Source organism: Episyrphus balteatus, chromosome 3, assembly GCF_945859705.1.
Source record: "Episyrphus balteatus chromosome 3, idEpiBalt1.1, whole genome shotgun sequence".
NCBI classification, from domain to species: domain Eukaryota; kingdom Metazoa; phylum Arthropoda; class Insecta; order Diptera; family Syrphidae; genus Episyrphus; species Episyrphus balteatus.
Genome location: NC_079136.1, coordinates 26,129,950 through 26,156,399, shown reverse-complemented (window position 1 = coordinate 26,156,399; position 26,450 = coordinate 26,129,950). Strand labels below are relative to the sequence as shown.

The 26,450-nt window shown below is 30.8% G+C and overlaps 2 protein-coding genes across 3 annotated transcripts; one reads left to right on the top strand and one right to left on the bottom strand.

The window, feature by feature from the left end:
• LOC129916160 (chaoptin) lies at positions 1–25,841 on the bottom strand. Of its 2 annotated transcripts, none has more exons than XM_055995966.1 (21): positions 25,097–25,841; positions 21,943–22,173; positions 21,814–21,880; positions 21,108–21,754; positions 20,862–21,037; positions 20,163–20,297; positions 19,879–20,098; positions 19,597–19,815; positions 19,439–19,525; positions 19,243–19,377; positions 7,112–7,186; positions 6,948–7,041; positions 6,702–6,832; positions 6,466–6,579; positions 6,190–6,332; positions 1,778–1,919; positions 1,236–1,709; positions 872–1,174; positions 578–819; positions 321–507; positions 1–266 (listed from the first exon to the last, which is right to left on the bottom strand). In XM_055995966.1, exons 1-21 carry the CDS (start codon positions 25,097–25,099, stop codon positions 165–167), a joined length of 3,927 nt encoding a protein of 1,308 aa, XP_055851941.1. In that variant the 5' UTR covers positions 25,100–25,841; the 3' UTR covers positions 1–164. The 2 variants fall into 2 exon arrangements, with proteins under 2 accessions (XP_055851941.1, XP_055851940.1); XM_055995965.1 differs by having other exon boundaries at positions 19,879–20,107; positions 25,097–25,840.
• Positions 10,744–17,423, top strand: LOC129916164 (uncharacterized). Its single transcript, XM_055995972.1, has 3 exons — positions 10,744–11,129; positions 11,325–11,495; positions 15,463–17,423. Exons 1-3 carry the CDS (start codon positions 11,016–11,018, stop codon positions 17,245–17,247), a joined length of 2,070 nt encoding a protein of 689 aa, XP_055851947.1. The 5' UTR covers positions 10,744–11,015; the 3' UTR covers positions 17,248–17,423.
• Positions 25,842–26,450: the final 609 nt, after the last annotated feature.

The following is a 26,450-nucleotide window of genomic DNA, read 5'->3' as shown; positions in this document are numbered from 1 at the left end:
AAATTTGTGTTTTTGTTTTTTTTTGGCCGAAATTTCATTTGGTTTTAATTTTTTTTTTTTTGTATTCTAACTACGGGAGTTTAAGTCTAAATTAATTGTTTTCCGTAAACTTCTCCTATAATTTCATAAAACGTTACAGAAGTGTCATACACAAATTTTAGAAATCATATCCAAAAGACGAGTGCCAGGCAAAGCGCTATTACCGTCATCACCGTTTCAAGACGTCTCCCCGAATCCCAACCGCATTCAAGTTCCGATTTTAGTATCTAAGGAAAGTTAAAAATTTAGATTTTTAAAAATTGTTGGTAACTTCCACTTACCTCCATGAGTTGTGCTGAATTCTTATTTGCACAACGTGTTTCCCTCAGATCGTCATCGTGGTCATCACAATTGTGTCTTCCATAGATTTGGCATGGCGAGTTCATGAATGTTCGGAACACTGTGTCTGTCCATATTTGAGAAGAACAAATGTATTGTCTTCGTTTTCGTTGCCAGAATTCTACCCAACTTTTAGACAAAAATATCGTTTTTTAATGTCAAAAACGGGTTTTTTCGAAAAAAAAACTATAAACCTTACCCTAAACTGCAATCACAGTTGAGATCACTTCCTGACATTTTCAAATCCGTTAGGAACACACTATTTGGAAGATATGGCACAGATCCGGTATTTGGATTTGGTATCTGTTTCATCTGAAGATTATGGTATCGAATGTCTATCGAAATATTTCGAACACGGCCCATATCTTTGAAGAAATTTGGTGGAAATCCTGGCAGTGATGTGTTAAAGAGTTGAATGTAAATGTACGGTGATCGCATTCCCTAAAAAAAGACACTTTAGACGTTTTTGAGTTAAAAAAAACTATTAACCTACTTTCAATATCGTCTCTCCTAATGTTGAAAATTGTGGTCCACTAAATGTTATGTTTTTCAGTTTTGATGGCAAATGTCCAGACATTTCCTTCATCAAGTCTGTTGGTGAACCCATTTGAACAATCTTCGGTTCTTGACCCTGACTTTGAGGTATTATTCGCATAAATGGCTGTGGTGCTTCAATCCATAACTCTCGAATGTTATGATGATTAACCAACAAATTCGGAATGTTGAATTCTTTCAAATGTGAGTAAGCTGTTATTTTTAGTGACCTCAGATGTGGAAGGCTTTCCAGTGAACCATACTTTTAAAAAAAATTTTTAAAACTCAATATTTTCAAAAATAAACTCCATAACAATCAATACCTCAAAATTATGCAATCTAAAGTTTGAAATATCCAACATCTCCAAATCTTCATTAACTCCATCAAAGCTATTATTATTCAATGATGTTATTGGATTGCCTGAAAGTTTCAAAGTTCTCAGATGTGGCAGCGATTGTGTCAGTAAAGGTACATTTGTTAAATCATTATTTGACAAATCTAACATTCTTAAATTTGTCATGTTGTGTGCTAGTTCTTGTGGTATTGACGGCAGGTTATTATAGCCTAAACGGAACTCTCGTAAATGTTTCAATCGAATTTCGGGAACAATACTAAGTGAGACATTTTCAAGGCCAAGTTTGATGAGAGAATTTTCCAATCCCATAAATGATCTATCCATAACTTTTAAATCACGATTGTGTGAGATATCGAGAACGGCTAGTCTTGGCATGGTGGCAAATACTGCATCGTCGATTCGTAGTAGATAGTTGTATGAAATGTCCAGATATCGTAGTGACTAAAAAAAGTTATTCAAAAATTGTTTGAAATAATTTTTGTTGTTTTGGTTTTCAAGATTGTAGGTACCCTGAATTTATTGGACAAGTCCATGCTGTGAATTGTGGCAATGTAGTTGTTAGATAAATGAAGTTCACATAGAGTTAGAGCAGCTAAACTTGACAAAGATGATGATGGTATTTTCAGCAATTGATTGTGTGATACATCCAATCTTAAAAGTAATGAAAGGAAATGCATAAAATTATTAGAATTTTTAGATAAACTAGAGAAAAATAGTTTTTATTTAATTTTAAAAAACTCCACCTTCCGGTTAGGTTTTAAAAATGTGACCTTAAGACATGATATTTGTTTAGACTTTTGCGGTAAGTTATATTACAACAAAAACATGCCTTAATGTTTAAATAAGAGACAAGTTCTTCTATGTGAGAAAGTTTCGCACAAAAATCATTGAAATATAAAAGAGACACCAAGTTCTATTTTTATTGGTTTGCTTGGAAATTTTTCATTTTTCGATTAAAGTTTTTGAATACTTGCCAAGAAATACCTACATACATTCAAAATATAATCGATTCATATTTAAAACCAAATCTTACAACTTGGTGCCTTTTTTAGTTCATTGATTTGTTTGGGAGGCTTTAGATATATAGAAGAACTTGGTTGGTATGTTTTTGTTCAGATTTCACTTCTATATGCAAAGCATAGCTCCAGGATTTTTAATTCATAGCACTTGTAAATGGCCTGAAAAGGATCCTGTGCCTACGTTCTGTAACTTAGTCGAGAACTTCTCGCATCGAAAAATTGTGAAACAAAAATTCCAAACGTTTCTCTATTTGGACAAAAACCTGTGTCTGTATCTCGATGTGAGAAGCAACTCTGTAAATTTCTTATTTCATTGGGATATATTGAAAATTATCAAAAAAAGGGAAAATATTTGTAGGTACCTTTGGCCATCAAAGGTCATATAGAGATAGCTTTACATTAAATATTCTAGGGCTCGGTAGTCCGAAGGTAGAGCAGTCGGTGAGCGAGTGGAGGGTACCGAACCGAGTTCAAATCACGGTTAGGGCATGAAATTTTTTCTTTCTTTAATATTCTTTTTTTATTTTGAAAATTTAAAGCCTGAATACATCAAAACAAAAATTCAAAAAAGTACAAAAAAGTAAAAAAAAGCTCAAAATAGGTCTGTTTAATGAATCTGATCTGCACAGAAAAGATCCGAAAAGTACAGGTTTGTGTGTTTCATAAGGAAACACCTTGGCCTAAACTGTTCTACAAACTGTCATTTTGTGTTCCATGAAGTTTTCCAGCACAGATAAGTTCAAGTTTTTCTGCCCCTACTTTTGAGGTAGAGCAAACGAGTGAGAAGTGTCAAACAGCAACTGATTTGTTTTATTTTTACAAAAATATATTTAAATAAATTCAAAATAATGAAAATTTGTTTAGAATATTCTTAATATGAAGAAAAATTCAAAATGTGAAAAAATATTCTGATTAATTATAATTTATTTGAATGAAAAGTCATAACAAAAAAAATCATTTTAATTTTAAGTTTCAAAACTGATAGGCAAAAGTCAACCCTATAAAATAGGAAGGTGTACTTTTCTGATCTCTTTTGTTTTGACAGTTTTCAAGAATTTGTGCTGTTCTGATCAATTCTGTTCCAGTTTTTCTTCATTAAACAGACCTAATATAAAAATCACATGTACATATGTATATTTACCTGACATCTATTGGAAAAAAATTAATAAAAAAAGCTCTTTTGTTTATGAAGTTTTAAATTTCAAATAAAAAAAAATTGAAAAAGTAAACAAATTACAGTCAACTCCATCTTAGTCGAATCGCCACAGGACACGAAAATTGGTTCGAGTTAGAGGGAAATTCGACTGAGAGGAATCTATTTAATCTTTTTGCTGCAGTCGGTTTCATTAAAGACGGTAAAAAAAATTTGAGTTAGAGGAAAATTTGACCTAAAGGAAGTACGACTTATAGGCAATCGACTGTATTTGAAATTTCAATTGTTTGTCAAAAGAGCTTTTTTTTCGCAAAATGACAGGAACTATGTGATCGAAGAGCTACCTTACGGAAAGGATATACAAAATTGTTTGGGTGTATTTGTTTTTAAAACTTTGTGAAAATTGAAAGCTTGGTCTTGTTCAAGCTTTTTGAATCGAATACTTTTCTAAAATGAAAGAGAGATATACAAACAAGCTACTAGGGGGAAGAAGAAAAAAACATAGTGTTTACTTTTTTGTACTTTTTTGACTTTGTGTTTTGATGTAGCTCAGGCTTTACGGTTAAATAAATAATTTTTATTATATCTAAAAGTATTTTCTTCAAATTAAATAGAAACACGCACACTAAATATTTATGTTGTTCTCGACAGGTTAAGCGTTCGCCCTAAATGTTGTTCTATTCGCGATGATGGCAGTAATGGCGATTAGTCTACCCATTCGCACAAGATGCAATTTAATATTATTGTTTGTCATTGTTAGTTTATATTTAAGCATTCTCTTGAGTTCAAAAATGTCAAAAATAAAGAAGAATTGATAATTTTTGAAACAGTACATTTCTGTCATTTCTTTAACAAAAAAAATGATACATATTAATATCAGAGATACCCAAAGGAGATAGGAAACTTCTGACGTCATACGCGTTTGCCTACAAGCTCCGTCGGATACTTTTGGCTAAATATGCGTGAAAAATCGGACGCTTTTGGCTAAGTATGCGTAAAAACACTGTGGTTACACTGAGTGTGTTTTTCACATTTATTCACGAATCCAAAAGAAATTACAACAACACGAAATAAACAAATGGGTTTTGGGGGGGTAAAACGTACGAAAGTTTCACATCTCCTTTGGGTATCTCTGATTAATATTTTAAACTCTTATTTATTTTATTAGTACAAATTTGGGGCGTACCCGAAACTAAGTAACAAGTGATTAGTTAAGTAAAAAAAAATTTAAGTCCTCAATTTTTTAACATTTTTTTATTGATCTTAGGTAAGAATTTTAGTCAAAACTAAACAAATTTTCTGTTTAGTGATAGTTGCTTGTGTGTTGATAGTTCAAATCAAAAGTATGATTTTTGGTGTGATGACTAATTTTGTACTCTGCAAAAATCGTGGAAGAGTCAAACAAAATGTATAGATGGACGCACAACCGCACAGACGCACAGACGTACAGACGCACGGACGGAATTGCGAGACCCACTTTTTGGAATTCTCCATCATCGTAATGTGGGTTTTGATCAAAACCTCTTATTTTTTTTATGACACGAACAAGTAAAGAGCAAGTAAAAATCACGATTTTTTTGTTCATTTAATTTTTTGGGCTTACATATGTGTAATAACAATATTGGGGATCGGTTGATAGTTCCTTTCCTTGAGAAAATCGTATCCTATTTGCATTAAAATAAAAATGTTGAAATCAAAACTATATTTAACTGTGAACTTATGACCCATGAAGGCGAGCCTCAACCCATTTTGAAGTTTGGAAATTCAAAGTTTCCACAAATTAGTACCTAGATAAAAAAGTAAAGCATATTTGATGTTTTTGCATTTTTTAATCAAAAACCAACAAAAGGTAAAGTTCTCTTAGTTGTAAACTTCTAAGTTTAGTTTTAATGAAATTCAGATTTGAAATTTTTGGCATTTTACCATGGCGACAGAGTCATTATATTTTAATAATTAAAACAGCGCAGATAGCACTAAACGAGCCTCAAAAGGTTTCGTTTTGTATTACAACGGTTACAAATTTTGTATCATTTAAAAAATAAAAAAAAACTTAAACGGTCACGGTGGCGTATGTGTAACATTTTTTTAAACACATTTTTTTTTGGAATAAATTCAGTTTTTTAATAAGTTATGTAACCAGTTGACCTTTGTACACATTTTGTAATCAGAAACGTATTATGTAAAGGTGAACATTTTACCTATAAAGCAATTTTTCAGCGTCCGTAAGTAAATCGTCAAAATCGGAGCTGTTCGTCCCGGTTCCAAAATAATTAGCTTTAGCTACTCGACCACAATATTATTTACTAAATATTATTTAATGAAAAATATTAAACTTCTTAAAAAAATATTACGCCTAACAATTTCTTGTTGGACGTACAAAGAACTCCCTTTCAAAATTACATTAATAAATAAGTTTTTAGACAAATGGTCATCTGAATTTTTCCCTTCACTTCCTTGCATGTATAGAAGTGATTAACCACTACAACCTTTTTTAACTGATAACAATGGACAAAGATGTGACATGTTTGGCAAACTAACAGAAAAATAAATGTATCAACGTATCATAGAATAAAACTACATGTGTCTATTATCCTAAACCCCAAAACATTCCTAGTGACCACATAAGCATTCCTTATAAATATTCCCATCACGACCACAAATACATACCTGTCATAGCATTAACTTTAATTAAAACAAAAACTGCCAACAACATTATTCATATTCAAACTAGATACTCTACTATACTCACTTCTCCATTCCTCCGTTATAAAAGATATTGTCCGGCAGCGACCGCAAATGATTATATGACAAGTCCATCACCCTTAACGCATAAATGGGCTTAAACATATCCTGTGGCATGTCAGTCAACCTGTTGTGTGATAGATACAAAACCTGTGGGCAAACACACAGATTATTTTAAAATCTATTTGATATATGCACAACTAGAACGGTAGGTAAACATAAGCTTTCTTGTCTAAAATTATCATATTACATCCAGGACCTCTACGACTACTCCAAAACTAACCTGAAGTTTCTTTGTGTTCTTGAAGGCATCAAAGTCAACTTCTCGTATTAAGTTGTGCGATATATCCAGCCAATGCAGATGTGGCATGTTACCAAAAACGTCTCTTGTTGCATTCTAAAAGGTCAAACGTACAAATTGAGAGATATAAAATTAAAGTCAATTTTTAACCCGAGGCCGGCCTAGTCGAATGCTGGCAACGGAATTCAAAATTACAGAAACATTCAGTCAGAACTCACCATAAGAGAATTGTAGCCCAAATGCAAATGGGTCAAGGATATTTCTGCTGGCCTGAAATATCCAGGATGAATAAGTGATATGTTGTTGTGTGATAAATCGAGAATTTTAATATTCGAATGGTAAACCGATCCTGTAAATAAAAAAACACACACACACTCACAAAAAACATATTGAATAAAATTAAATCAAAGGGTTTGACTTTTTCATTCGAAATTCAAAAAGGGGATGTTGTGGAAGTATCGTACCATGTTCGGAACGGGTCACCCATGATGAATTATACATTAACATTTTAATCATGTTATGGCTGACGTTAACATTTAAATTTGACAGAGTGCCAACCTGTTAATGGGGACCGATTGTTGTTTAAAATTTATATTTATTCGGCATGGTTTTAATTTTAACGGAATACCTGATCAAAGTAATCGAAATTGAAATTGGGAAGGGAATTGAATGCCATGTCCAACACTTCCAGTTTTGGCAGATTCTGAAATGCAAGAAATTAATTTAATATTTAATTTTATTTTATCCAAACAATATAATATTTTTAAATAATTAAAAAGTACTGTTTTAAATCAATGCACAAAGGAGTTGGTGCATCATTCATCTAAATTAGGGGTTAACGTTATGGATGGCTTTATGATGGCTTTACTCCATAGAGAATTTTTTTTTTAAATTGCTTAAAGTTGTGAAAAGGGTAGGTAAGTACAACGTACACGTACAGCCCAGTTTTTCTTAGGAAACGACAAGAGACAATATATTAAAAAACTATAAAAAACGATGGAGAGTTTGGAACTACACCTTTTTGTATAAAGAAAAGTCACTGTGGCGTATGCGCACCTTTTTGACTCATTAATTTTGTTTGATCATTATCTGATTTCTTAAATGATGTTAAAAACTTTTAAAAATCATAAAATGTATTTAGTTTGTAGATTATAACACTTTTAAAACGCAATGTAAATCCATTTGAAAAACAATAGGTAGTTTTCTATAAAGTGTAAAGTAATTATCGTTAAATCCAAAAAGAAACATGGTCGATATAATATGAAGTCTTATTTCCACAAAAAAAATATTTTGCTTGAAAATAAAACATTCATTATGGTAGCATTGAAAAGCTCATAACTTTTAAATTGTGCAACGAATATTCAACATGTTCATTGTAATTTTTTTTCTAATAAGTATTTAGAAAAAAAAAAAAGTTCAGATAACAATCAGACATGACATTACACTGATAGAGAATGCGAAATAAGTTAGATCCGCAACAAGTTAATATCCTTGTCTCTCTGCCAGTCTCTCTGTCTGTTTTAGAAGCTACAGCCAAAAAGGATGAACCGATAAACATCAACCATGATATGCAGGGTTTTTTCGAGACTCTCTGTTTTTGGAGTTTTTGCATTATTACCAAAATTTGGGAAAAGTTTAATGTTCTCGAAAACGACTTAAGCGATTTTGATAAAAAAAATTCATATTGTAGTTTCTAGACAAGGTCTATCTTTAAATTTAAAAAGAATTGATAATCATTATTAACAAAAAACGAAAAATTCAAAGTTAAATAAATTTTTATACAAAAGTAATTACATTTATATATTTACTATCTAGTACCTACTTAAAATACCTTGAAATACTTTTTTTAAAGAGTAATAGTAGATGAAACCAGCTTTAAGTAATAAACATTATATATTATAAGTACCCCCAAAGGATAATAAATTTTGAATTTTTGTATTTAAAAACAAAATTGTTTTATTTGGTTTTTTGTGTTGATTAGTAATTGCTACAAAATGGTATTCCAATTTGATTTAAACTTTTTGAAGTGAAAACTCCTGTAGTATTGTAGTGATTTGAAACAAGATGAAACGAAAAAGTGACACGAAAAATAAGTTGATCATAACTTTTTTGTTTTAATAGATAGATGAATGAAATTTATACAGTAGATAGGTAATTAAATAAATTATGATTGTGCAAAATTTCAATTAATTTCATATTCAAAATTCCGAGATAACGGTGAAAAGATGTTCTTTTTCTAAACACGTTATATCTTTTGATCTAAAGCACATAACAAATTTATTGAACTTTAATACGCACTGATAATATTACCTTTCATTTAATAGATCACACATAACGGTACGTGCTCTACAAGTTATTTGTTGCCGATGACCAGCCAGCAGTAGAGGAAGTAGGTACCGTAATCTCAGTTTGAAATTTCGACATGGTTGGCTTTGAAAAATTCTTACTTTTTTTGTAGGCATGGTAGAAATATGATTGAAGCGTCATATAAAAGGTGAAATAATAATGATATAAAATTTATTATAGGTTGTCTTTTAAAAAATGGATTTAATGGAGTTAGAAGAGAAAAGAGATTGATTGTTTATGAAAACTAATTGAGTTAAAAAAATTCTAGATCTTTTTGTAGATGTTTTATAGACATGGTCGATATAAATATTTTGAGCTAAAACAATAAGCTTTCAGATGGTTTAAAATTTATTGTAGGTTGTCATATAAAAAAAGTGATGGAATAAAAAAAGTTATATTTTTTCGATTTTTTTTTAAATGATTTTTAAGGTTTCACTTCAACCACGTGTGAATTGCACACATGATTTTTTTTTTTCAATAAATTATTTATTAAAAGCAGTTTTTTTTTAAACAGCTCTTTTACCATTTTGAATTTTTCTAACGTCACAGGCGTTACACCTTATTTGAAGGTATTCTCAGACAGAATAGTAAGAATACTTTTAAAAGAACAAACAAAAAAACAAATTAATATACTAAGTGTAAAAGTATTTAAATACTTAATTTATAGAATATGTAAATAAATAACATGGAACATGAAATTAACCTATTGTTTGTTTCGTTTTACTGAAAAGTTGATACCAAAAATGTGTTTTTGTTCGTATTTTCGACGGAATTTTTGTAAAATGTTAGCTAAGTTTTACTAAATCATCCAAAAGTTAAAGTTTTTCAACCAAAAAATTCTGTACTTAAAATTTCAAAACTAAACAATTTTTCATCAATTTTTTTTATTGAACAAAATTAGGACATTAAAAAAGTATTTTAATCGAAAAATGTATAAGGAAATATTTTGCTTTAAGCAAAATTCTAAATTACTTGAAATATGTTTAACAAGATTTTATCAAAATCCAAATGTTTTTATTAATGATGCAAATAAAAAAACTAAAAACTCAGTTTTTGAAGTTTTTTTTCAATATTTCAATGATCTAAATAATAGTTGTACCTACATTTTTTTTTTTATTTAGGTACCTACCACTTTTTATTTCTAAACTTTTTCGACCACAAATTTTTGCCAGAAATCGTTAAAAACCACGTTTTTACACCCCACCTTCTTTTTTCCCCCTTCACACTACTTCCTGCCATCTACTGCAGTTCAATAGATGTTTGCCCTTATACCATTCATCCTAAATTTTCAAATCACTCATTTTCTACTAATATTTTTTTTTATTATTATTTGCACTGGTCTATAAGTATAAAGGCTGTTCAAAAATGTATTTTAAAGAAATGAGACAAAAAGAACGAGCATAATTGCACTTTGTTATAAAATGAGGCATTTTTTTAATAATTAGAATGTTATTCAATTTTGCTTCATATTAATTGAAAACCAACCCACTGTTAACCCAAAATTCCAATGGCCACCGGAAATATCATTATTTAGCAAATACAACAACCACCACCTGCCAAATAAAATATTCCATTCAAATTTCCAAAAAATGCACTCCACACACATTTTTTGTGTAAAGCCTTACAAATGCATTGACATTTCATTGTCTGTTATTTTCTAACACAAACAAACCATTTCAGATTAATTTATACAAATTCTTAATTCAATTAATCAATCTAATGAAATAAAAAACAAAAATTCCATCCATACAACGAAAAAAAAAATTCCGATGCATCAAATCCAGTTGCCCTCAAACCTTGAAAAAAGGTACGTTCGCTTTTCTACGCAAAATCAAAAATAGAAAAAAAAAAACAAACTCAGCTGTCAATTAAGACAGCTCGTAAAAAAAATGTTTGACATATCGACCGAACGTCTACTAAAACAAGAATTTCCCAAGTTCCAAGCGCTTCTCAAATAATATTTCATCTTCTTTTTATTTGTTGTTTTTTTCTACAAAAATCTTCTAAGGGATCTCACTAATTTTAATTACAAATTTGTATATTAATTACAATTGAGATAAATGAAAATGCTTTAAAACCCTGGTGATTTGGGGGGTACAAGTGGTTTTATATGTGAATTCCATTAAACCCGATTCCTTTTCTCTAATTGAAACCCGCCGCTGTTCATCAAATAAAATTTGTCCAAAATGGAATTAGAAGACAAAAAGTGTCGAATATGTGGCTTAGCCGACATGGACAACCAGAATATATTCCATTCGAAAACTTTGCCGGCAAAAATAGTTGCTGTTTATCCAATTGCTGTAAGTTTTTTTTTTTTTTCTTTTCTGCTTCGGAGAATCCCTTTAATTGATAAAAAATGGATCAGTGCAGTGGTTGGTAATGTATAGACGACCCAAAAAGGTGTTGTTTATAAAACGATATATAAACATTCTCTTACGAGATTCTTGAGTGATAATAACAAAGTTGTGATGTTTTTTGTGTTGTTGTCATTTCAGTTGTATAGAAAGGATCCACTGCCCAAGCATATTTGCAAGAAGTGTAATTTATCCGCCCAGGGTATGTACAATGAAATGGAGAGGGCGCTGCGACTTCAAGCCAAGTGGATAAGTAATATACGTTTGGCGCAACCCGAAAACCAATATCTTAAAGTCGTGGACAGTATAGCGGTAAGTTAGTTAACAAAATTAAAATTTGTATTAGAAGGGGTTTGTGTATGGCTTTTTTATACGCGCAGTGATGCTGCCTGTAAAATCAATTCATATTAAAGGTTTTGAATGAACAATATTGAATTGTATTGTTTTGCCTCTCTCTGCTGTGTCTCGATTCTACTAATTGCGTGCGCTGCCAAGGTGTCTGATATTCTTAAGTATTTGATATTTTCAAACTTTATAGATGATATAATTATATAATGTAATTAGAATAAATTTATCGTGTAGACTTCTCAATCGGTAGGTTGTTTGTTTAAAACCCTGCTCCGGAGTGGAACTTTTTCAGGTTAATTGAACATAAGCCGACATCGGGTTTGTCCAGCTCATTTACTTGAAGACTGTCGTAATTCAAAAAAATTGTTTGTTTTTTTTTTCTGGAAACGAGTTTTAAATTTAGTATCGATTAGTTTTTGTATGCAAAAAGTTAGATTCTAAAACAAAACTAATGCTACTTCTCTGTCAGTTTTTAAAGCTAAGAAATGACTTTCTGTAGGATTAAAGATTCCTTTATTCCAATAACTTATGCATTAATAACTCAAAATTCCTGATTTAAGTTGTTGTTCCTTCAAAGTCTTCAAAACATGACTCCAATTATGAAAAAGACATACAAAAGAAAAACTTCCAAATATTTGAATAATTCCAAACATATAGAGTTATTTTTTAGGCTTCATAAAAGCTTTAGGTATTTTAAATTCAAGCCGATGTTATGTTAGAGTATACCTGACCCGGACCCCGTCAGCGATTCCTCTATTAATCCGGAATCGATTTTCACTTTTAAAATCAGGGGCCTTACTAGGTACATATGTATACACTCCTTTTCATCAGAATAGGTACACAACTTTTCAAATGTTCAGTATTCGTTTTTTCCTTACAGTGTAGGAAAAATAATAATTTTTTGATGTCAAGTCATTGTTTAAGATGTTAGCAGAATCACCAAAAAGAATTAATTCAAAACGTGTGGTTTCTTTTTCTTGTTTCTATATGGCAAAGCATTTCACATCGAAAAACTGAGTTATTTTTTTGTTTCATCAGAATAGGTACACATAAAGAATGATGTCAAACTGGTCAATGAAATGAATTTAAACCAAGTTTTTCTTGAAAATGTATTTTACTTATTTTATTTTTTGTATAGTGGCGTTTTTATTCATAAAAAAATAACAAAACTGTCCAGGAATTGCATTGTTAAATTTCTCTATGCAATCTATCTGAATCTCTTCCCTAAATTGTTAAATAATGGGTTAGGAAATATTTTTGTCTTAAAATCGACTATCATAAATTTTATCAGTACGGGCTAGCCATTTCCAAACATTTTCAACAAGGTTGAGGGTTGTTTTCTATGGCAGATACTGAAGTACTTCCTTAATTTTCACTTCTTCCCAATATTTTACAGAGCATTTCATGTGGTAGTAGGCGTGGTCCTGTTGAGAAATTCAGTATACTGTTTAAAAATACTATAGAATTAAGGAAAAGTTTTTGAATATTCATTTACAAATTATTGTGACTATTCTTCACGTTTGAAATTCATTATTTGTATTATCGTAGTAGATTATTTTCTTCCATGCCTTAACACTTCTTTTTTAACAATGAAGTTGGTCTCAAAATGGTTTCTCCTTTCGCAAAATGTTAAACTAATAGTTTAACTCACCAAGGACATCAAAATTAAATGTTCATTTATCCAAAAATAACAAGAAATACCACTCAACTTTTCATGTGGTAAGGGATTTCAAAAACCTTAAACGAACACAATTCTGTTCTTGGTTAAGTGATGGTGTCTTTTCAAAATTCAGTCATTTTAGAAGATTGGAACTAATGACCATTCTATTTACTGTCCTAAAATTACAAATAACAACTGTTTTTCACTTTGATCCTTGTCGTTAATCCACCAAAACTAGTAGCACATTTAAAAATTTACTCGTCTAAGAGTGTTTTTTTTTTTTGCATTTGTTTTAATACCATTCATTTTTTTTACTCCCAGAATGTTTGTATCTGAAGTCTGGATAGAGCATATTCACAATTCGTAATTTTTTTTTAACCATACCAGGACTGGTGGATCCTTCATTGTTTGTTTTATTTCTTAAGGTGTTTTCACCAAAATTTAGCGATTTTAATCCACCCATGTTTTTCAAAATGGTAATATAATTATTAAATTAGACTTAGGAAAGTCCAGTTTTTTGTTTTAATAGTAAATTCGCTCGAAATCCACAAAAATATTAAAGATAACAAGGATGTACCGTAGGTACCTATTCTGATGAAGAAAAAAATGAGTAATTTTTTCCTCAAAAAATACTTTACAAGAAAAACAATGGGAAAGTTATGGTCCATTTTGAAATAATTTTAGCCGTTGCTTTTCCTAACATCTTAAACTATCAAAAATCAATAAAACATTGTTAGTACACGCACCAATATTGGGGAAAAACGGTTAATGAACATTAGAAAAGTTGTGTACCTATTCTGATGAAAAGGAGTGTATGTAACTTTGTTCTACTTCAGTTCGAAAGTTAATTTCAATTGTACTTCCTACTCAAACTTCGAATCGAATTACATAGTTGGTCACTAGATCTTTCATGAAGTGCCAAAAGAACGATTTTTAAAATACTCGAAACTATTTTAAAAATTTTTTCAGCAATTATCTTGATTATTTAAGGAAAAAATTATATGAAAGTGTGGACAGTTTTCCATTGTAATAGAAGCAGTTTTCTTTTAAATTGGCTTCAAACAAACAAAATATTTGTGCACACTGGCAATACCCAAAATATTATGATATATTTTTCATAAAGCTCTTTTCTATCTGTAATCAAAATGAAATAAATTAAATAAAGTTCTTTTTGATAAATTGAGCCTTTCAGAATTTTGAAAAAAAAAAATTAATTATAAATTTTTAAGCTGTGTATTTTTTTCAAAATTTTTCATTATAAATTATATACCTATTTTTATTTTTATTTAATGTTTGGACATATTTACTGATAGCTGAAAAAATTCAAAAAATTATTGCATTTTCAAAGAACCTTTTTTTATTGAAGTTAAAAAAAAATTAAACTTAATTGAATCGACACTTATTATTTTTTTTTTTTTTTTCAAAGTTCAACATTTAAATACACAGTTATTTTTTCTTCATTTAGTATCCTTTTTTCTTAAGTTAAATACAAAATATTTCAAGGTCTAATTTGTCCAAGTCAAATATTCTGTTTTTAACAAGAGATGAAAATGAATTAAATTACATATCTTTTTTTAATTTTTTCAAACTAACAATAAACATGGCCGAAAAATTTGTATACATAAATTAATATTTTATAACTTAAAATTTTCGAAAATAGACAGCTAAAAATTAAATATCATTAAATATTTTTAATATAATTTTTTTCTTAAATTATTTCATCAAATTCGGCTGGTGGTTCTTTAATAAAATTGATAAACGTGCAAAATTATGAATGTTCCTATTAAATCATCTTTGTATGTATGTTTAGTAATATATCTAGTAAAAAGTTGTTTTGCATTTTTATAGCTTAGTGTTCGACTTGATTACCCAAAACCACGATAGTAATGTTGTTTTTAAGAATTAATATTTTTCTTAATTAAGTTATTTCTATTATTCCTTTATTTAAGGTATTCTGCAACATTTATAATTTATTTTTATCATAAAATAATATAGACACATAAGTAACATACATATATATTTTCTAACACATAATCTCTTATTGTATTCTAAAAGTTATTATTTTTTATTTCTCATATCACTTGATTAAGGGCACCCAAATTTAATATGCCTTGATTCATTACAGTTTTGATTAGCCATTCAATGTTAAAGATGAAGGTATCTGTGTGTGAGATAAAATTAGACTTGAAAAATTCAATTCTTTAAATCAATTGACATCATTTTAACAAAGAAAAAATCTAAGCTTTAAAAACAATTTTCTTTTACTTTAAGGGCGCAAATAAACAAACCAGTCAGCTTGTCTCATTAATCGCCGGCAATGAAATTGGTGAACGTACAATTTCCAAATTATTCAACTTTGAAATCGACCAACAATCTATTCCCAAAAAAATTCCCGCGACAACAACAAATAACCCATTAACAGAATTGGAAAAAACTGAAGAAAATGAAGAACTTACCGCCGAAAGAATTGAAGCAGAATTATCAGCTGAATCACAAAAACAACCACCACCACAACCAAGCCTTAGAAAACCTCCAGAGGCTAAAATAACTCAACTAAAATCAGTTCTCGAACTAAACGGTTGCACGTTAACTAAACTAAAGCCAACGACGATCAAAAGTTCTCCTGGCTCACAGACTACAAAAGACGATGATCTACCACTGGAAATGAGTGTTGATATAAAAGAAGAGCCTCTTGACGAGGATTACAGCACTTTGCATATAGAACAACCTGATCCAATGGGTGATCATCCAGTTAAATGTAGAATGTGTCCCTATAGTTTTGAGACAATTGAAGAGCAGGCTATTCATCAATTGAATCATTTAAGTATTTCCGCATTGAAACTATCTGAACGAAGAATCCTAAACAAAAGAGTACGACGCGGCCGCTTGATAATGGTCGAAGAGAAAAAGTGTATACGTTGTCTAAATTGTTGGCGAATATTCCCAGATAACAAAGCAATTCTCCAGCATTGGTCACAGGGAGATTGTGATTTCTTTTGTCAAATTTGTGGCAAAGAATTTGCCTCCAGTCCGAAGATGCTTCGAGAACATATTCCGGCTGCGCACGGAATCAGCTATAGATCCTCTAAAATACTTCGTCCGGCCACTTTAATTGCCAAAAAATCCATTAAAACTGAAAAATCACCTTCGAAATTGCCAAAATTGGCAGCAAAAGTTGATACATCACCACAAAAAATTAGGATGTCGCCAAGCAAGAGCAAATCTGGAAAACCTCCTCCCAATGGATCACTTACTGTAAAAGTGGCTTGTAGTATTTGTATGAAAGTATTTGCTAACTTTAAAGCTCGCAACTCGCACATGCGCGCCCACAAACACCCACCGTTCTTACCAGCTCAACCGCCGCCGTCATTGGATGAAACGCTAAAAGCACTCAATCGTACTGATATGTTGCAGATCAAAGATGAACCTCTGGACTTTGATGATGTACCATTTCAAGGCGTTAACACCCAGCCGGTAGCCATCCCTTCAACAAGTAGAGCAGGTCCTGCATTTACTAAGAAAACCCCAACAGCAAAACATCCACGCTTAAAAGTCATTCCAACTCGAACATCTCCCGGAGTACGGAAGAAAACTACTCCAAATCCCAGCCCTGTTATCGTAAAAAGTGAACCAGAATTCTTGACTTCAGAGACTCTTATAATAAAATCTGTCGTCGACCTACAGGATCCGTGTGTGTCTTCTCAATTGCCCGAGGATTCTGATAAATTAATCTTTGGCGAACCAACAACATTGACGCTGATAACAACACCAACTGCACCCATGCTACCGAGTCCTTCTTCCAATGGCGCATCGTCAATCAATGGACTGAGTTTTGATTTTGGCGTCACCCCAAAGGATAACATGAACTATGGTCAGATCTTCACATGCCATCCGTGCGGCTTGAAATTCAACTCGAAATTAGAACTTTTTAGACACAAAAGAAAATGTGCCGCTAACAATATGTTTCCATGTCAGTTCTGCGAGAAGCATTTCATAACTAGTGCAGATCTGCAAATGCATATAATGTTGATGCATAAAAGTAGTGGTACTCAGTAGCGTTTTGTTTTGATGTTTTTTTTTTTTATTAAAAACTAATTTGCATTTTTGTTACCCAACATTTTTAATTAAGTAAAATTTATGACTAGAGTATTTTGGTAGGATTATTAACATAAACATTTTAAACTAAGAGCAATATTGAATTTAGCCTAAAGTGTACATAAATAAATTCTTATCCATTTGAAACTAAAAAAATTTATGAAATTGTTTCAGTATTTTTCAGATTTTGATGATACGACACCTTTTTTTAATCAATGGTCTCAGTAAAATTTTTGTGTGTGCAATATATTTGCCGGAACGTATTATGATTGCCGTACCTATTTTTCAAGTTTTATGAATGCATTTTTAGGAAGGATGAAGAAAGTACCGGTATTACTTTTTCAAATGCCTACCAAGAAAGTTGGAGTAGAAAATTGGTAAGTATCTTTCCTTGATTGTTTTTGTGTATTTTTCAATTCGTATTAGAAACTGAAGTAGAAACCAATAAATATCTTGTTTTAAGTGACCTTTATGCGACGTTTCGAGCATGATTATCCTATAGAATACAAATGGATTCGTTTGCACTTTAGATCGATGCAAATGAAGAACAAATTGGACTGAAAAAAACTTAAATTTTAAGACATTCCTTGTTCATTCCATCGTGAAAAAAAAAAATGTTCGTATTCGATTACTTTTGCTAATCATATCTTTTTTGTGTCGCTGGAACCGAATCCGAAGTCCATTTTGCCCAATTGCCATTACGTCAGGTTGTCGAGATAGCTTCCAAAAATGTCACAGTCCCACAAATTTGTTTTTTTTTTATCTGAGGGTGCAGCACTTTTTATATTTTTGATTGTCACAAGGTATTTTTTGGGCAAGCAGAAGAAAAGTTCTAACCTGGGGATGCTACAATTAATTGGACACACAAAACTTTATCAAGAAACTCGATGAGGAATGGTCGAATTATGGTGGGATCATACATAGTTAAAATAGTTAAAGAATTTACTACGTTGGCTCAAAAAGTTGTACCTGAGATGGCTAGGTCACGTGGAGCGCATGGACAACAATGCTATGGCCCGGAAAGTTTTCGACTCCAACCCAGAGGGACGGCGCAGTAGAGGAAGACCTCGTCTGAGGTGGCGCAACCAAGTGGAAGGGGACCTCAATCAACTTGGCGTGTGCAACTGGAAGCAGCGAGCTAAGGATAGAGCTGGCTGGCGAAGCTTGTTGGTTGAGGCCCAAATCCACAGCGGATTGTAGCCGCCTTACGGCACTGGTCACCCTAAGTGGAAGTGGAAGTGGCTCAAAAAGTACAAAATTTAAAATTTTCATATGTATTTCTTTATATGTAGTTTTTCCTAGTGCAAAACTTAAAAAAATGATGCACAAAGCTTAGTTTTTGGTCTAAAAAAACAATGGGATACCGACATATTACCCAAGTTCAAAATTTCCAAAAACCAAATCCGGATAGGTACTGAAGTATAAAATCTCAACAAAAAAAAATCCCCAGGTTGTATATCTCCATGTAATCCACAAACGAAATCCCCAAATCTTAAATTTGCATTTGTTTATTTAATACCATGAATTCGAAATATTTATTTTATTTTTGAAACTATTACTTATGTTTTTGTTTAATAAAAAGTCTATATAATATCAAAAAGAGAATAAAATGAAAAGAATTTTTCCTAAATCCCAAATCTTGTAGCACTAATTCACTATATTTCTAGTATATCTAAAAAATTATGTTTGACATAGGTACATAGGTACTCAAAATATGGTGGTGTAGTTCAGGATTTTGATTTTGGTGATTTTGGTTTTGGGGATATTGTTTTTGGGTATTTTTATTTCGGGGCTAAACTACTCAACCCAAAAACAATTTTTATACTCTTTTTCACCAACCAACTGCGTTAGCATGAAAAAATATTTTTAATTTTGTAGGTACATCTTCTAAAAAAGTGATCAATTTAGTTAAGCCTTTAGACTACCACTTACAATGCATAGATTTAATTCACTTACTTGAAAAGATTCCTCAGCAAGATTGTTGAGTTTGTTTCCTCTCAAACTTAAATGTTCAAGCTCATCCAAATTCATAAAAGCTCTTCTTTCGATTTTCTCAATTTTATTATCATCCAAATGAAGTTCTCGAAGTGCCTGAACAAAAAGAATATACTTATTTTGTTATTCTATATAAGTACATTTAGAAATTACTAACCTCTAAGTCGAAAAATGTATGCTGAGAAATACTTCCTAATTGATTGAAACGCAATGATATTTCTTCCAATTTTGAATGAATATCTCCCTTTCGTTCCATGCAAAAATAATAGAAATGATTATTTTGATAAATTTTTTTTATATATAAAAACAAACTACCTGAAATGTACCCTTCATAACTTGTTCAATACGATTATCATGTAATTCGAGCAAACGCAAGTTTTTCAAAAAATGAAAACTTGTATCAGTCATACTGGTTATTTTGTTATTGCTGAAATCAAGTTCTTGTAAAGATGTCAAATGTCTCAAAGCTTCTGCTGGCAAAGAACTTCCAGAATAACCATGGGAGATTTTAAAAGATATCAAAGAGTGTCCAATCTTAAAAATAAAAACAACTCTTTAGATCCCATATTTCAGAAACATATTTTTAAGTTAAAAAACCTCTGTAAATGCATCATTCTCAATTGATCCAATACCATTTTCACTAAAATCCAACCTCTTCAATCCACGAACGTGTTTAAATGCATGCGATTGTACAGTTTGCAGTCCTCCTCTGGTTATTTGTAAATCTTCCAGTTCCACACCGAAATCCACAAAGTCATCGGGGCCCAGTGATGTCCCACTCATTCGTGATATGGACAATGATCTCATGTTTCTCATTCTGGTCATACTTGTAGAAAATAAATAAAAGACATTATAGCCAGTTAATTGTGAAATCATATTACTTGCGTAGAGCTTGCAAATTGGTCGGATCGTTCTTGTCACCACTCAAATCTAATTTCAAAAGGGTATATTGGATGGCATTGAACATTTCGGCTGGTGCTGTTAGTTTTACTTTATTATCACGCATGCTTATCACCCTTGAAAGTAGAAATGATAAATTTTAAATTAATTCAAAGGTAATTAGAAAATTTAAAGAAATCAGTACAACTCATCCTAAGACAACTCATAAAAGAACAACCAACTACAGTGGAATCTCGCTAACTTGAACACATACAAAACCAGACATGTTCAAGTTATTGGAATGTTCAAGTTACGGGAACATATACAAAAGTCTTGGTTTTTGTATGAATTCAATTTGTTAATATAAATTAATGTAAATGACGCAAAACACGATTACGAACGTAGTAACCTACATTGAGGAAATTCAAACTTCTGTTGAAATACAATTTATTTGTTCAAGTTACAGAGCTTCAAATATTTTAATTATTCAACTTATAGAGTCAGCAATAAAAAAATTCAAGAAAATAGGATGTTCAAGTTATTGGATTGTTCAAGTTATAGTATGTTCAAGTTAACGAGAGTCCACTGTAATACCAAAATAACTTATAAAAAGATAATTGACAAAAACTCATCTTATATAGTTGGTATGAGCTGTCCTTCACTCTAATAAAGTAAAAGATCAAATAATACATCGAACTCACCTCAAGACATCAAAATTGTTAAAGAGTTTATTAGGCAAATCTGTAAGGTTGTTCCCAGATAGATCCAAGATTTGGAGGGAATTCACTAAACTATCAAATGCCACTGGAGAAATGTTCGTCAGGCCACAATATCTCATATAAATCTCTCGAATTTTGGCTGGTTTGAATGCATCTTCCTTTAATCATTTTAAAGAAAAAAAAACAGTTCACACAAACTGCCTGTCCAAAAAACATACAAAATTTTACCTTCAAAGTATGAATGGGATTTCCATCAAAGAATGTTCGATTAACTGTGTCAAAATTCTGAAACGAATTCGGCCGCAATATATCAATATGATTGTACTCCAAATGCAAACTATCCAAATTTAGCTTTGCTGATGATTTCGTCCCATAAGTTTCATTACCACACATTGACCAAATAACATTGTGAGACATATCTAGAGTTTTTAGATTTTTAAGTGGAGCCAAAGCATCGTAAGGGATTTCCGAAAAAATATTATCGGTCAAAAGTAATTTCATTAATCTTGGCATTCCATCTCGAAAGACACTCGGATCGATTTCATACAAATTATTTCCACTCAAATCAAGAGTCTCTAGAATCAAAAGACCTGAAAAACTGTGCGATTGTAACATTGAAATACAATTATCCTTCAAAATGAGCGATTGTAAGGAATCTTCTAATCCTCGAAAGGAATCGTGATGAATGTGTGTTATGTGATTGTAGCCCAAATCAAGGTGTCGAAGTTTTTGTAAATGGCGAAAAGACTTTGAGGGAATTTCAACCAAGTCGTTTTGGGGTAATATCAGTTCCCAAAGTGATCTTTCAAGTCCAGTAAATGCATCGTCGGGAATTTCGGTTAAATGGTTTCCGGATATTTTTAAGCGATACATTCCTATTTTATACAAAAATAGTAAAGCTTTACCCTTAGAAGACATGTACCTATTGTTTTACCTGTTGATTGTAGAAAATAAGGTTCAACCTCTCGTAATCCAGTATTTTCCATGTGAAGCATAAAAACCTTTGAAGAAAATTCATTAAAAATAAACTGAACTTAAAATAAAATTACTCATTTGGATCCACCTTTGATTGATTGACCATTTTTGGTAATGCTGGAAGCGGTACATTTCGACAATGGACTATCCCCAGATCTGTCGATGATTTTGAACACGTGCACAGGGGATTATACGTACAAGGTGGGTAATGCATTTCTTCCATTTCTCGAATAAATGCGGCTCTGGTCAAAGAAGCCCATATCATTAACGTTATTGAGAGTATAAGAATGGTATAGCCGATTTTGAATATTATTTCCGCCTGGTAAAAAAAATAAAAAATACAATATTGCTAGTCGTTTCACAGATTATTTCTATTCACTGAGAATTCCAGTCTAAAAATTTACGGGGAAAATAAACTTTTAATATCACACAGCTCTATCAATTTTTGAGTGAATTTTATTGAACAAAAAAAATGTTTTAATTTAAAAATCGTAAAAAATATTAGAAGGATTTGACAAAAAATAATGGAATTTTAAACTTAAGCTAAGAAGAAATGTTTCTTCTGCCTTTATCAATTTCAATTATTCACTGTGCATTAAGCTTTGATTCAAATTTATTTTAATTCAATAAGGATTTCATTTTTTTTTTTTTTCATAAAATTTGCCTTATTCTGAACCATTGGCGAAATGCGAAATAATCGACTCTCTTTTTTTTTTAAGAGCCAATTTTCCATTACCCAAATAAACCCCAATTAGTCTTATTCCTACGAGGAAACGTTTTTTTTTATATTGAAATTATTCTTCTGGTGGTCTTACGATTGCAAAATCAGGGCTTAGTTGCAGATATCGTACAATTTTAAAACTTTTTTTTATGTTTTTCTTAAAAAATAATTCAAATGTTTTTTTTTCTCAATGATGATTGTTGAAGACTATTTAAACCGGCTATCTTTTAAGAACTTTAATTGAGAAATAAAGTTTACTTTGGTAGGACATTGGTTTCTTAGCTTTGAGATTATTTTACAAAATGTACCCAACTAGGCCTTTTTACGATTTTTAGAAAATGTACCACTGGATAAAAGTTTTTGACTATAAGACAAAATTTGCCTTATTTTTTAAAGCTTAATATACCTTTAATAAATCTGCAAATGTATACATTTATTCATCAAATGGTTTTTCTGAAAATTTTGAATGAATAAACATCACTTTTTTGCATTTGCTAAAGAAGTATGCACTACTAACCACTATAACATCAGCTAAAGTAAATTCTCTTGAGTTTTTTTCAAAAATATTTTAAATAATAAACATTAACTAAATAAAATGTCGATTTTTTCATGTTTTATTTTAATCTGGAAGCGTAGTTTTATAAGAATCCTTTAAGCCATAAGATACAACAACATACCTACGTTCTATACAATTTTTAAAGCACATCCATCCATCTTTTTGAGCCTTAGCTCGATATACAGAATACAGATGAACAGCCGTACTGACCGTCGGAGTACAGGACCTTAAAATTATTTGTTAACAGGAAATCATTAGCTATAGACACAAAAGCAATAGCTATAGAGGAAGTTAAAATCATTAAAATAAAATTAAGAAACTTTGCTGTCCGATATATAAAATAAATGCTCAAACCATATTTTGGAAGAAATAATTTTTAAACTTGAAATAATTTCTTGTTTTTTTTTTTAATAAGTGAAGTAGATTTCACTTTAACTTTAACTAATTAAAATTATAATTAGATTCAGATTGAAAGCATCAAAAAATTGACTTACGCTGTAATCCACAGTACGGTAAGTTTTTGAACACTCGGGCGTATGCTTACTTTTTTTCAATCTCAACAAAGAGGGCTAAAAGGTAGGTTTGCTATTCCCGTAAAAATTTAACTATAAAACATTTCCAACGGCGATTACCAAAAATTGGCAAGAATTGATATAAACACATACATATGCCTACTAGCTTGTATAAAATCATAAATAAATTGGTTTTGGTAGCACAAATTGTAATCCATTCAATCCTAAGCATTCTTTGAGCTAAGTCCTACGGATTAAGTTGTTGTTGGATTTTATATGTAAGCTGTTTAGCCTCGATATCAATCATTTCTTCAAAATCCCTTTAAACAAAATTGTAACAAGGAAATCGTTTCCGGAAGAGTACAACAAAATTATTAAAAATAGATTTTCAATTTAAGTTAAAAAAAAAAATAAAACTGCGTAAAATTGTTTCATTTCTTATTTTTGATTTATTTCATTTTTAATAAACAAATTAAGTTTCTAACAAAAATATACTAACTAGGTAATTCATGGTAATTTGAGTTTTGGAAACATAGGTAGGTATTAAAACCATTTTTTTAAACAATTTTCAGTTTTTCAATTTTTAAAGTCAAAAATTTCAAAATTAACTCTAGAATAGAAAAAAATAGTTTTTTTCCTTAAATCATACCTTTTTTATTTTGCGTCAAAAACTTTAAGAAGGTTCTCTTCTTGTTGTAACAAAAAATTGAATTGCCGTGAATGAAAGGAAAAAAGCCTTACTCAAGTAAGGAAAGGCCTTTGTTCGCATTTTAAATGCTTCACAACTGTTTAAATAAATTTATCATTTTCCGTACTGTTTGGCAAATGCAAAACTATTTTAAAACAAATGTCTTGTAGAAATCCTTAGTTTTCCTGAAGTCGTTTCCTAAATAAAAGCGTTTAAAAAAAGCGAAAGAATTGTCGGACCCAAAAACTGCGTTTAATATCTTTGTAATCTCATTTTGAATTTTTGTCTCGAATTCTAAGCTTTTATTCGATTTATGGTTCCTCAAAATTATGTAAGTAGGTATGTATTGATAAATTTATTTTGTAGAGACCCCATTTTACACTTTAAACTTTAACTACTATTAAAGAAACTCAATCAGTGCATTTAAATTCATAGTAACACGTGCAATGCAATTGAGAGTAATAAAGATTTTTTTTAAATGTAAATTTAGTTATATTATCCATTTAGTTTTATCCATGTTGTATTGAAAGTTTAATATCAAATAAATTTAAAATAGTATCCTTTGGTGATTTTTGTGTATCCTTGAATAAGTATCCTTTTTGAAATCGAGTGCTCGATCATTATAGCAATAGAGTTGAATAAATATTTCATAATAATTCACTGATATGTAATTTTTAATTCAATATATTATTCAATAAATTGTTAGCAGAGGAAAATTTTTTTTTTTTTTTCAAATCAATTTTATTACATCACTATGAAACTAACCATTTTGTTTTATTTTTTTCTATATCAACTTCCACAACGAACACATCAGTTTTAATTTCACTTTAAATGAATTCTTCTTAGAAAGAATTAATCAAATTCACTTTTAAAGTCCTTTTCATTGGCAAGGATATCAAATCCCTCTTTCAAAGTCCTTTTTGGTCAGTAAAGATTTTTTTATTTAAAAAAAAATTAATATCGCTCAGTTTTTAATAAAAAATTAATTTAATAAATTTTTTCAAGGAAGACACCCGACGACGGTCGTCCTTTTAATTTTTTTTTTCCGTTGGTATTCCTTAAATTCTTTGATTCTTGCAGAATACGATGCAAGAAAGACACGTCCGAACGTTAGCGACCGCTTCGATATTCTGAGCCGCAAATTTTCTTCAATCATTGTAGGTTTCTAGGATAGGGAAACAAGCTTAGTGGCTATAATTGGATTTTCTATTGGTCATATGCTTCGTTCGAATTCTTGTTTTACTATGTATTTTTAACTATCGTCTTTAATGTTTATAATATTCTTCTTCAGTGGGCCACTAGGGGATGAACTTAAATCGCTTGCTGAAACAATTATTGTGCTTTTTAACTTTTGTTTTAACTTGTCTTATTTTTTTTTTTTTTTGTACACACTCGTTTCTTATGATTTCACCTAAATTCAGTGCAATGAATTATAATAGAGATGTGTATTCACGGGAAATAGAAAAATAACAGGGTTACCATAAGACGCAGATTGCTTGGCAAAAATATATGTAAATTATTTTTCAATGTTCTAACTTAATAAAGTCCTTATAACTATTAAGACTTTGTGACAGATACCAGAGTTTTTGGGTATTTACTATTTACATACATAATTATGTCTAGCACCAAGTTTTGTCTCTAAGATTCTATCTACCCGAAAAAATTTATTCCCGAGCGAAAATTTGTATTTAAATTTAAGCTTCGTAGGTGATGCACTCAATATGAAAAAGTTTTGTGAAAAAACAACTCTCTTCCGGTTCTAAACCGAAACGCAAGCAACGCAAATCATTTGAAGAGAGAGGCAGGATAGGAAGAAAACCTACCTTGAGTACTTGCCTGGCAACAAAACAAATATGGCCTTGTTTAGACTAGATGTTTTCAAAGGTTTTGTTGAATTTGAATCGACTGCATCGTCTGCTCCACTATAGGTTTTCTAACAGGACACTGTTTAATAGGAAAACACACAAAACAAACAATCGTGTTCTCCAACGACTTCTGCAGGAGTTGCATGGACGAAGAAGTAGAGGATACTATTCAACATCTTCTGTGCACCTGCTCTTCTCTCTCCAATAGAATAAAACTCTATCTAGGAGAATTCTTCAATAATGACGCTAGTGAT